Consider the following 13,771-nt stretch of genomic DNA (forward strand, 5'->3'; position numbering starts at 1 on the left):
GAACAGAACATACCACCATTTCATTTTATATATTTCTTCAATCATATATTTATTAGAAACATGTGGAAATGACAAAAAAAACCATTAAATTAGGCAAAAACACGATAAAAGTGTCGCTGTATGAAAATGACAAAATTTAATGAATTACCTAAAATACTCTGATTTTAATCAACAACTAAAAAAACCCGATGACGAAAACATGTTATAATTTTTACGCTCAATAACTTATGCATGCCCTAAAGCTAAAATATGACTTTCGTTGTAATTATTTTCAAACAATTCGGAAGAAGCACTTGCTGACAAACGCCAATCTTTTTAATTGTTTTAATGTAATACCCATGTTAACGAACATATAATAAATACATATTAAAATAGAAGCGCATGATTTAGCCAATAACGTGAGATGTTGATTTAACTTTGGGATACAATCCAGTGGAGATATCTAGGATAGAGGCAGCATCAAATAATGGACCCGACCTGAAAATAGGAAAATGATAAAGATAGCAAAATTTAAGTATGTAAAACATCACCACCTCATCCGGGCTCATATCTTGAGACAGACTCGAATCTGGGCGCACAGACGGTTGTAAAATGCCCGCGATCTACTTTCAAGCAAAATAAAAATAAACTGGATCTAATGTCCCATCCAGTTTATCACAGCTTCTTCACATCTTTAAATTTATCTTTTCTTGATGCGAGGAGCTAAAGAAATATTTTGTGGCCCTGGGATGATTTGAAGCGCTAGTAGACCAGAGCGTGTTGCTGGAGACCGCAGTCACATTTTCTTTTGGATCCCCTAAGATTCAGATGAATACCAGACTAAGGTAGTCAGAATAGATGATGAAAGCAGTTTTAATTGAGAAAATACTTTACAAACAAGTACCGATACATACGTATGAGTTGTTACGCCGTTCTTTGTTGTTCCTTGAAAATTGGCATTGGTACCTAATGACGTATACCACAGAACAATTTGGTTTCCACTATTACCAAGAACTCCTTTGTGTACCGCTGATTTACAAATAGGCGAATTCTGTAACACAAGAAACCAAAGCCATTGCATTTTGTGATTTGGGATTCCTAGAAGTCATATCCATTTGAAAAGAAATACAAGGCCTGTTGATGTTGATATCCTTCCATTATTTAAGTTATGAAACATAAGATAAGACAAGCGCTTCAATTGAAAGTACTAGAGATTTAATTAGATAGTGCTTAGAAATCTTACCATACTATAAGGTCCACTACCATAAATTTCACCACTCTTGGATAAACAATCTAACGGACACTTTGCTCTGGAAAAAAGTTTATCAATGCTTAAAAGCATACCCATGAGCCACAAACATTACTTGAATATCAGGAAAAACTTGGAAGCGGGTTAAGACCAAGGAAAATCTATACTGCTTGGTTCAGGAAATAACTCATTTTTTAATTTGTTGATCAAAATATCGGTATCTAGTGATACTGTTAGTATCTGAACAAATGTTAAGAGCAAATATCTAATTTACAGTGGTAAAAACATCAGTTTAACAAGGTGTACCTGTGAGCTAATGCAAGTTTGGAGGAAAAATCTTCAAATTTCGTATTACAGTCTACATCAGCGTGGTCGTAATATACTGAAACACAATATATCGGTAAGAAACAAAAGGAAGACATATTATTAAGACACAGTGAAAATGTTTTTGGTAGTTGTTTCAACTAGGTCTTAATAAATTGATCTTGTTAGATATAAAAGTTGGTTTATGCAGATTATAATGAATTAGTAACATCGACATACGTTTCGGAATCCCATTTCATCTCTTGCAAAAATCAATATGAGTCATTTTCATAAAAATAATGTTAGACTCTTTATCAGACCTGAAAACAGACCACTGAACTGTAGAGAGTCACCAACCATAAGCAACATTCACATTTACAGTCTAGGTAATCATTTACTCATCCTCGGACATTTAGACGTTATAGGCGTTATATAGGTAGAAACTGCGTACTTATTCCATAAGCTGTATTAGATGAGTGACTATTTGATGCTGTACAGGTATAAACACCAGAGTCTATATCAGAAGTAGCATTAGAAACACTACTAATTATAAAATCACCATTGTCAAGGAATATATAGCGACTTTCTTTTCGATCTAACACTGTTCCCAGTTTGTCCCATTTTAATGTTGGTTGTGGATCACCTTTTGCACGACAATCTAAAGCAATGAAATTGACATTGGGATCTCCTATGCGGTGTCTTGCCTGTACTATTTGAACAGTTACCGGTTCTGAAAAAATAAAACTGAAAATATAAAAATTCGCAGATGCGTGGAAACATTGTATGTGGCGAATGAGGGTGTTATTTCTTGACGAGATTATCGTGCCCAGTAACAGAAAGGTTTGTTTATCACCGGTTGGATTTCCTTCATGCCTCTTAAGACCCGATACCCAATATTTTTCATTTTGCCCATGGGTACCCCAGGTTTGTAAACAGGCCTTGTCTGAACGATAGTTGTAAGTAAAGATTTGAAACTTTACACTTTAGGTGCTATACCTAATACGTCGACCGTTGACGTAGCATTGACGTTTCCATAACTGTTTGATGCAATACATGTATAGTCTCCTTCATTGATTTGTTGGGCATCTCTAATAGTAATAGACCCATCTCCATTGTCAAATACGTTGAACGGTGTATGACCAGAAATCTAAAATATAAGAATTGATATGGAAATTACATGCACTAAGACCTTAATACCAATATTAATTAACACGAAAATGTACATTGATTTAAAAGTAACCAACAAAATTGAAAACTCCCGAGTATACACGCATACAATCCCAACATCATCAAAAGTATAAATTATTACTACTCTTACCAAATTTAAAAGACAACATAGAAAACTTCTGAAGTCAAAAAGGCGTCCAAGGTATAAATTGTTTTACTGTAATGCAATAGGAAGTAGCATCCTCGTCCAGAATCAGTATCAACTGGCAATCTGCAGCATTATTATACTTTGTCAACCAAAGAAAAATTGTTACAACTTCTTCAATTTTGAAGGCATGGTTGAAAAACGTGGTATCGTTTAAAGTGCAATATATAGTAAAATCCAAACCTCTGGTAACTTCCAAGTAATTGCAGCAATAGGGTTGCTAACCACTGTACATTCGAGAATTAAATCTTTTCCTTTGATTACCGACAAATTACGGAAGTGGCTTGTTATCATGTATGGTTTAGCTGAAATGGGGTTGATTCGTAAGACAAATATTGTGTAGTTAATATGATTCATTAAATGTTACAGTACTGCCTCATGTTGTATGCGCTCTAAGAACAAACGGAACCTTAACTACGTTCGGAAACGTTATTTGTATGTACTAATCAAAGGCATCTAACAGTATACAGTTATAAGCGTTTAATTTAGTAAATTCTGCAAAAAATACTATACCTTGCACTTCGAGAACACCATAAGAAACTACAGTTTCATATCTGTTAGAAGCAGTGCAAATGTAAACTCCAGAATGCAGAAACACTAGATCAGAAAACGTTAGTACGCTTTGATAACCTATGGTGACAACATTATTAGTCACTGTGGCATTGGTACCATCCAGACCAATATGCCTCCACGATATAGAGGGCAATGGTACTCCTGTATAGTCACAAACCAGTCTAGCAGATTCATGGTTACCATCTACAAACGCCTTGGCGGGTATGGTAACGTTAACTGTTATCTTTCCTTAAAGAAAAACATTTACTGGGTGAGATTCTGTGACATCTGTGACAACCAGTGGGTCAACTACGATAGGAACTGGTTGAACCAAGTCCTAAGGAACCCACCCACGGAAAATAAATGCAGGAGAGCGTACGTTAAAAAATAATCCGATGGGGTTGGGGGAGGGGGGGTGAACTAACTGAAGTCCACAAGCCCACACTCATCTAGTTAAGCGACTGGATTTCATATTACATGGTGGGATTTAACGACCTAGAAAAGTATCGAGTGAAGCCCAAGGAAGCATCAAACACAGCTATGACAATAAAAACAACAACCTACAACGTTAAATACAGCATTGTATTGCGTTTCTGGTAGATATTCGAGAGAAAAAAATAGTTCTTCATCAGATAAGACTTCGACTCACCTTTTACTTTCAGGTCAATCTTTTTAGTAGAAGTACCAAAAATATTTGATATGGTACATTCATAATGACCTTCGTGGTGTGCTTGAGCTTTGGGTATAAATAGACCATTTGGTTTGTTTATAAATGTGCCAAGTACGGTGGTATTCCAGAAGACCAACGGTGTAGGGTAACCAACATTCGGCTCACATGGTAACAGGATATCTATGTTATATGTTGCTGTTATTTCCTCATACAGTGGACCTTTTATTACCGGGGCAACTGAAACACAAGACTTTTATATGAACGAGATTCGAGAGTTATAGTCTTGGCGAATACTTCATACATTTATTTATTCTGTCCAAGTAAGTGTCAAGATCGTAAGTCTTATTTTTTCGTAATGTAGAATTAAGGTTATTACGAAAATGAATAAAATAGAAATATAAATCATCTTACTCAAACGCTCACAACAAGCAGTAGTTGGTGGAGCACCAGCTGAACCAGGCTGACCTCTTGGTCCTCGATCACCCTTTGGGCCTTGTGGACCTGAAAAATGAAGTCGATACAGATGCAGGAGAGATATACAGATAAAGGGAAATAACTTCAGAATCAAGCCTGTGTTTAAGCTATGCCGTCACAGATAAATTGCATACATTGAATAGATTGTCATTTTTAGCAAAATTTGATTTCCGCATCCTTGATCCCTTTTGTACCTGAAAAGAAAGACTAATTAGGGAAACACATACAGATAAAGGGAAATAACTCAATCTTTAAAGTAAATGGACTCACTCCACTAAAACATTTTATGCAAATGATTGTATAATGTAGTCCAGGCTATTTTTAGAAATCTTCTTTCTCTCTCCCTTTTGGGGTTTTTGCCTGCCTATTTTTGGGTAAAATTTGGTCTAGATTTGGAATTTGATGTCTGAAATTGCATTATCTTTCAGATTTGGTGAGATGATGAGAGACTTAAAGGCGGAAGGCTAATTCTAAAAATAGTCGTTTTGTGAAGTGCCAAACTCTAGCGGATGAGTATAACCGGTAGTAGTCTACTTTCAATTTTAGTAGCTCAAAATTTTCATGGTCATCATATAATGAATTTTTTAGGAGACATTGAGAATTGGTCAGGCTTTCATTCGACATGTTGGAAAGCTTTCAACGAGATTTCTGGAAAAAGTTATAGAAGGTTGAATTTCGTGTTTTAAAATGGGTAGAGATGGCAAATGAATTAGTGGAGTGAGTTCAAATGTGTTTAAGATATGTCCTGATGATAAGTTGCACTCATTTATTAGATTATCATTTTGATCAAATTTAGATTTCGTATACTTGATCGTCGATCATCCTATGGGCCTTGTGAACCTGGAAAAGGAAAGCGATTTAGGAGAGACATACGGATAACGGTTTGACTTTGACCTGAACCTGAAATCAGATTTTCATTTAAATGAAGCTAATATTTAATCACGTTTTAATAATATGTCAATTACCTGGAAGGCATATTTTAGAAGAATCACCACATAACTTCTCGAGATTCTTTACCTGAAATGATCAAACGTGTAAACTGTTATACTTCCTTTACCAAGTATGAATGGCAAAACCGGTGAAAAATCGTATAGCTTCATACAGTGGGAAAATGCAGATTGACTTGGATAAGTATTGTTATTCTTCCAAACCACTAAATTGATGCAGATCCCTACTACCGACGACGACTACCAACAAAATTCTTGTCTGCGGTATCGGCTGTAGCTGGAAACTAACGATAACGTTTCATCTACAAACCCAAAAAGTTATTGTTAAATGTCGATCTAAGAAGAAGCTAAATGAAATATTCGAGAATTTGTCCAACAACTACGTATATCAATAGCAATTTGCTTGTTGAAAGGGCATGGAATATCTTATAATCAGCTAAGAAATACTCACGGAGGAATCAAATAATTCACGTATAAATGGTTCGACTTCTGATTTAATTGATTCAGTTAAGCTTCTCTTTGTATTGGTATTCTTAATATATTCGTCAACATGTCTCTATTAAATAAAACGTACCAAATTAGTTACAAAATGCGGTTTTGGATAAATTATCCCGACATCTATCTTTATCGATGAAGGTTAAATTTCAAAACTGATTCAAAGCGTAAGAGCATAGTATATAATGTAAACTCTCTGAGAATTAGCAATAAGTTGACAACTAGCAGAGCAAAGACTCAACTTCATAATGGTGCGAGTACACGAACAGTCTTGATCGGCAGTTTTTGTCGCCGATTAGATTCTTGTCAAAAGTTTCACCGGGGGCACGGCAAGGGCACGCAAGGAGACAAACATCTCCAGTCGGTCGTTTTCCACCATGTCGATAATCACCTGCGGAGGAAGCAATTGAAAGGAAAATTAATCTGATTGGATGACGACGGAAACAATTATCATTTTTTTTGATATTCCTGTCGGGACCACGAGACACGAGACACGAGATTTTAAGACACGCTAGATTCGAGTCGGCGACAAAAATCGCCGACCAAGACCGTTCATGTACCCAACCTCAAGAGCTCTTTCCGAGTCATCAATAAATATCAACAGAATACGATAGACCAAAATGAAATTCGTCTTTTATTATGGAAGGTTGTGCTCTCAGACAGAACTTACCCTAACCCGCGTAACATCATTACCAGATTCCACGTTTAACAGTCTACTCTCGAGCTCTTTTAATTTCTGGTGCTCAAAAACTACAATAATTCCTAAAGCCACACTCAGTAGAGCTACAGACGACGAAAAAATGACATATTTCTTGTTATTGTTACTTTTTCTGTCCAACATTTTGATAGTTTATCCCAAGAAGTGTGTCGCGCACTGATAAAGGTCAGAGATTGGGACATATTTGGTAGCTTATCTGTGATAGGGAATATATATATATATATATACAGTCTCAATAGGATGTTGGTATTATCTTTGTTAAAAATTCACGGTAAAAAGATAAAGTTTAGATCACAGAGGTTGCTAAGTCTATTCTTAATTTTGTTAAAGTTATCTAGTGCAGATCACAGACACCGAAATCAAGGAACCTTAAGAAGGGAATCTGTAAAAAAAAACCCTACATGAATATTATTGTCTGAGCAAAGCAAGAAGTTTTGATTTTTTTCTATATTTTTAAGAGAATCGGAATATCAGCCTCAGAATAGTAATGTCTTTGCGTTGATAGGAATGCACCTTTTTGTAAGGTTACATTGAAAATAAAAAAATTTCTCTCCGCGAAATTTCAAAGAGAAAAAGTCCTAAATTTTGACTGAAAAGTAACCCCTGTAAAAACAAATTTTGAAGACATAATGTGTGCTCATGTTTTTATTTTTATCAACGCAAAGACATTCTAAGACTAACAGTATTATTTTGATGATGCTATTCCAATTCTCATAAAACTAATGGAAATAATTCAAAAAACTTATTAGTTTGCTGAGACATTAGATTACATTGCCGTTTGTCTCCACGTTCGTCGGTCATTCATCATCATAGTTTATTCTTTATATTATTAGCCTCTATTTCTTTCAGTGTTTATGTTACTTAAAGTTGCTTTTTACGGATAACAGTGTATTTTTAGAGATTTTTTAACATTTCTTGTAATTCTAACAAGTCTTTTTTGTCCAGTCTTACTAATCCTTACTAATCAGAATGGTTTGACCAGGTCATTCGTAACTGCGTAAAAAAACCATGTGCAGTAAACGTCAATTTTGTTTAAAACTTTACTATTCACAGCACTAAAGTAAGCACAACTTAAGAAACTTGTGCACTATGCAAATAAGACAACATAATAAGAGGTAGAAAATGTAATGCCCGCTTTGTATCCGAGTAACTGTTTGTAATACATTAGATCTTTATTAACTCGAAATTTCTTAGAAATCAACTGATTAATTTAAAAATCTATTTACCAGAATGACCTCAATAAATCAAACTTTTTCTTTATCAACTTCCTTATCATATAATTGGTACATGACTATCCCTCTAATTCTCACGATGATAACTTTCAATCATATCAACAGGAAAACATTTGTATCTTGCTATTTATGTCTGATTTAGGAAAAGTCAATTCATATGATAAATATACATTGTGAAATATCAATATCTGGTAGTAAAGCATATGAAACAATAAATTGATGAATGAATTTTTTTTTAAAATAGGATACCATATTTGAAATTATATTCATTATGATCAACATGACAAATAAGGAATTTTTTTCATATGGCATAAATGAAAATAAATGGTATAAGAAATAAGATATATAGCAGGGATGTACACCAACATTATAGTTCAACAGCCAGGAACAGTTTGGTCAAAGGGGTGATAGAGCATATGCAAAGCTAGACGTTGCTGGGAACCAGTGAAGGCACCACCACTCTGCAACTGAGGGTGAAGATGAGATGGGTTGAGACTCAAAATGCAAAAGCGCAGTGGCAATTTCATAGGTCTCCTATAGAAGGTCTAAGGGAGTTCTACACAAGAAAATATTTAGAAATAGCATCAGTGAATTATAACTCATTTTTGTCTAATAAAAATCAGGTTTTGATATATTTTAGAAATTAAGAGAAGGAACAATTTTGGGTGCAAACAATTTTTCTGAGGGTGCAAAAATGCAACCACAACATTGCCGGGGATCTCTACTGCGTTTGACCGAAATAAGGCTGATAAACAGACCAAATCCAGTGTACAAGTGTATTACATACTGGAAAAACTTGCTACATACTAGAAACACTACCTGCTTCATTTGGCCCGCCAGACACCTTAAAAAATACAGAATGGTTAATATCTGACAAATTACCAGCAGCATTCAGCCCGCCAGACACGTCTAACTGTTGACCCCACCCAGTGCTATGGCCAAATAGATCGATTTTGAATGAAAGGCGACATTCTACCAAGTATAGAATGACCCTTGCCAGGCCTAAGTAATGGGCTATTATTTAGGCTAGATAAAACCACTGCATTTGGCCCGCCAGGCTAACTTGACCCAAACATCGATGGTATTAAAGAATGGTCGTTGCCAGTACAATTTTAAAGTAGCAGTATACATAATACATGTACATAATAGTAAGTCAATCCATATTGCAATCAATCGAAAAGGGTCGAAAGGTGGGGGCGACTAATCAGTTAAAAGCAACAAACACCACAAAGCAAGAGCATCAAAAGATCATATAAATACGATACAGTAAGAACAATTCAATAAAATAATACAAATTGAAAAGGTTACAAAATTATCTCATCTCAAAATATCCTGGGGATATAAATTTAGAACCTTACACGGCCCCACACTCGTATCTCTACACCCTAATAGAATCCCTAACGTGGTCTTACCAAGCTTCAGTATAAATCAATAGACAGAAACCAATGGACATAATTTGCTGGCCAGCAATCTAAATGACTATTATACTTACTCAAGAGAAAATCGAGTGTTTGAGTGTGTAAGGAGTAGCTACACCTGAGCGAACATATCTTAATGAGATGATATCCTATAGTCCAATTTTAGTCCTTGTGCCACGTTGCTGTAGTCAATATTTGCCATTCAAGAAAAAAAAAATCAGGATGCAAATACGTCTGGTTCTTCTGGGATAGATCTGTCGGCAACAACACTCTCTAGAAGGATGTAGTTTTTACCGATGAAGTTTTAACATCTTCATTTAAAATTGAAATATATTTTAAGCTAAGATACACAGAAAATATTGTTGCTTTCTTATCTCTGGTTTTCCATTTGCCAGTGACTGGATCAGGTTTTTGGCGAGACTTTGGCCTCTTACTTTCATTCTTGGTTTACCATTGAGTCTTGGCTAAGTGAGCTGACTTTTTATTGTTTTAATTCACCATACAATATCCCTGTCTTAACTTAGCCACCTACAAAATAGTTACAAAAGTCACCTTGATTTATCAAGAGCACGAGTTGACTGGCGGACGCCCTTGACAAATCAAGATAAAATTCTCTGCTTCTAATTGGGCTAACAAAGAAAATGAATTAATTACATACTCCATACAATATAATTTTGACTAGACAATACTTAAGGGAGGGAAAGTGGAGTTTGGGCCAAAAAAGTGTAAAGACCCTGTAGCACCAAGGCGTGTAATAAACCAAGTCAAGATTATGCTATTGATGGGAAAGAACTCACGAACGCAGGAGATTTTCAAAATGAATCCAATGTCAGTTTAGGGTAAGCATTGTCATGTCGCATGTCGAAATCAATCTTTCATTGACGATGACGTCAGCCATGTGTTTACTTAACAAGTTTGCCTGAACACGGGGCAATTCAAATTGAATTTAGGCTCAATTTAGAGTAAGCATACATGATTAGATTCTGATGTCTATGCTATTGAAGGAGGTTCGTGACACATGACGAATTTATTATCTTTAAAATAAATCTGCGCCCAAAAGAACCAAAGGATAGAAGCGGAATTTGAAAACTACAAAGTCTATTAAATTCGGGAATTTTGGTGTTAACGTTAGATGGTTTGGGTTAATATTAGCACTTAACCACCACCACAAAGTAACTAAGCTGGAAACAAAGAAATAGGAAAGAGTAAAATTGCCGTTTTTAACAGACTTTTTTGTACAAAGTTTCAGGCAGAATCTCAAATAAACTAATGTTACCATAAGCAATTAATGCGAATTTATCATATGGGAAAGAAAGAAAGAAGTTTCACGCTTCGAAGGAACTATACTGTCGAATCAAATATGAAATTGCATATCAAAGACTTTCTATCAATAGAATAGCCATTACCATACCACCTTATAGAACAAGATATTAGTAGTAACAAACAAATTAAATAAGTCATGAGAGCTTTACACCATGTTCCTTGACTTCAACACATACTTGCACGAATGTGACTTTTTATGTACCGTACTACCTTACAAAAATATAAAGATATCATTAGTGAATCATCAGCAGAAACACTTCAAATCATGACAGCTTTACACCGCTTTCGACTCTGTGCGATTGTGATCTGCATCAAGGACTTTCTATGCACAGTGATAGCTAACACATCAAGTCTTCCCTACGTGCATTGGTTTCAGCAAATGCGGTGTTGAGAGTCAAACTAAGGGACAAAACACACAAATATAGCATTGCTCTTTATCTTACACACTTTCATCAAATTTTATGTCTAGATCAAGACAAGTCGAACAATAATTACATAATGCAGTTGATTTAGAATCGCGCAGGATGTTACAAATCAGTTGCTACGAAGATTCTGCCCAAGACGCCACCTGCTGAATTGGATTATTTAATATCCGATCCTGACGTCAGTGAGAAGACAATTTGCTATATATGACGGACTTAGGCGGTGCTGATGGGTTTTTTTCAAGGGTCGCCAAAGCGGGTAATTGGGGGTGCATATAGCATGGAAAGTAGATCTGACTCTCGAAACAGGATCACATAATGCTGAGCGAAAGCTGATCCGGGCTGAGATGTATTGAAGGTACAAAGTATTATGTTGGTACGTGTTAGGCGTTCATGGTGTTCACCCTATTGGCTGCTTCGTTAACCCTTGAAAGAACAACTTCAGCGCGACCTAAACTCTACACAAGAAGCGGGTCGTCTGCTCAATGTCGCCAGGAACAGAACAAGAGAGTAATCGAGTTCACCAGTCGAACCCCAAGCTCATGCAGCTAAACTGTACTACCACATTGAAGAACCAATAATCTTTCAGTCATCTTATTGCGAACACATTCAAAGTATATATAAGTAGATACCTACACAAGACTACCACACAACATTTCGTCTGGACATTTATTGACATTAAGAAACCAATTACTATAGCCATCCTATCATTCAAAGCCTTTTATTATACCACATGAACTTTGGCAACTTAGTTTTGATTATTATCTGATTATAGATCAGATCCTAAAAGAAAAGAAAAATATTCTTTAAAAATCCTGTTACAGAAATTGATATGACAATAATTCTGTCGAAATACGAAGAAAATACTTCAGGAAGTCCGTAAGCTGAACGTAATATATTTAATTCAGACAATGAAACGTTGTTTTTTAATTCCGAAAGACAGAATCCAAGGAAACAATTTGAAATCAAGACAAATTTATATTTGCAAACTAATTAGGTCGAGATGAAACCGGATACTTTGCTGGTCCAAATGCATTGAAAACCGTACATCTGAAAAAAGATCACAGACGGAATGCTTCCTCCATTTTCGATACGAAAGTTCGCAATCATATAAAAGTATATATATATATATATATATATAAATTTGAATTTATATAATATTTCCCCTTACCTAACATATGTTGGTTCTTCACCAAGTAACTGATAACAGGCAGATAGCTACAGAGTTTCATGTCGATTGGGGTCTCCTCAATGAAATTGAGCCGCCATGACTGTGGGTTGTTGGTAAGAAAAGGATTGTCTAGACCACATCTGTTCAGAAATTAGGTTCCAGAATACATTGACTATTTGAGTTCCCGTTCAAAATGGCCACCTGCAAAATACAACAACACATTTGATCAGAATCCATGGAAAATAACCTTTTGAACATTCTGATACATTTTTCACGATATAATAACATTGCAGTATATAAGAGCATGATAATATAAGAATAACATACCTTTAAAAAGCTGAAGTCTCGTCCAAAACAAGCATCAATAGGTTGTTAAGCCTAGGACCTCTGCTTGACAAAATGACTTCAGTTGACACACGAAGTAAACTTAGTATCTTAATCCATGAATTCTGTTCACACCCCAGCTCTGAAAACAAGGGTTGAAGTTTGAGGTTGAACGATTTCTCACACAACACTGAGTAGAATTAAGTCTTTATTATGACTTGAAACACAAGATTGTTAACTCTGGTGTGGTTTTAAAAACGATGGGGTGGGGCAAGGCGCGTCTATTTACTGTCCACCTTTTTCTTAGTAAACTGAATCATAAATACACTTTTATTACTTTTATGTGAGCTGAAGTATCAATTTCAGAATAGTCTAGTACTGATAGAAATGGTTTTGCGCTGATAAAAATATTATTATTTTTGTAATAATCGTCAATTGATCAACACACTTTTGAATGAAACGTTACTCTATCAACAAATTTCATAAAAACACGTATATTGGTAAGATGAATGCGAATTTTAATTTTGTTCGATAGACAGTTAGTGAAGTGTTTCTCTTGACATAACACATTGACCTCTAGACGCAGTATTAGACCGGCAGGCAGTAGCAGTTTGGTCAAACATACTTGGTACCATTTGTGAAGAATTGGGCGTCTGCATTTGGCCCCCGTAAACCGCGAAATAAGGCTTAAACGTATTCCACTTACTATGTATTTCAGGGTACATGTAATTCATACGTAGTTGGGGAAAAAATTGTCCATGCCTGCTGCATTGGGCCTGCTAGACACACCAAAAGGGTTTAGAGATTTTTGCCTAGATCAAACATTTTTGGTAGCCCATATAATCACATCTGAAAAAATGCAGAATTTTTCATTCAAAGTAATTTCAATCTGTACGTTCGAAGGTCAATTTGGTCAAAGCACTAGTTGGGGTAAGAATCGGTGTTTAATTTATCCGGAAATGACAATTCTGCAATTCCTTTAGATGTGTCAAAGAAAACAACTTTGTTTCAATTGGTACCAATGTTTGATGGAGCCGTTTCTTTTCTTTCATTTAAGATTATATCCCACTAATCCGTACTAGTGTTGTGTTGATTCTTTTCATGTTCCATTTCACCCGATGC

At 35.5% G+C, this 13,771-nt stretch overlaps 1 protein-coding gene across 1 annotated transcript; it reads right to left on the bottom strand.

The window, feature by feature from the left end:
• Positions 1 to 386: 386 nt before the first annotated feature.
• Positions 387 to 6,882, bottom strand: LOTGIDRAFT_173198 (hypothetical protein; the record flags this gene model as incomplete). The annotated part of the gene is made up of 13 exons (XM_009050665.1): positions 387 to 477; positions 894 to 1,030; positions 1,223 to 1,289; positions 1,535 to 1,610; positions 1,983 to 2,261; positions 2,528 to 2,678; positions 3,087 to 3,208; positions 3,417 to 3,704; positions 4,105 to 4,362; positions 4,537 to 4,626; positions 5,565 to 5,616; positions 5,998 to 6,102; positions 6,712 to 6,882. The coding sequence occupies 13 exons, from the start codon at positions 6,880 to 6,882 to the stop codon at positions 387 to 389; spliced, it is 1,887 nt and encodes a 628-aa protein (XP_009048913.1).
• Between the last annotated feature and the right edge of the window lie 6,889 nt (positions 6,883 to 13,771).

The sequence above is a fragment of the Lottia gigantea genome, assembly GCF_000327385.1.
Source record: "Lottia gigantea unplaced genomic scaffold LOTGIsca_151, whole genome shotgun sequence".
NCBI lineage: Eukaryota > Metazoa > Mollusca > Gastropoda > Lottiidae > Lottia > Lottia gigantea.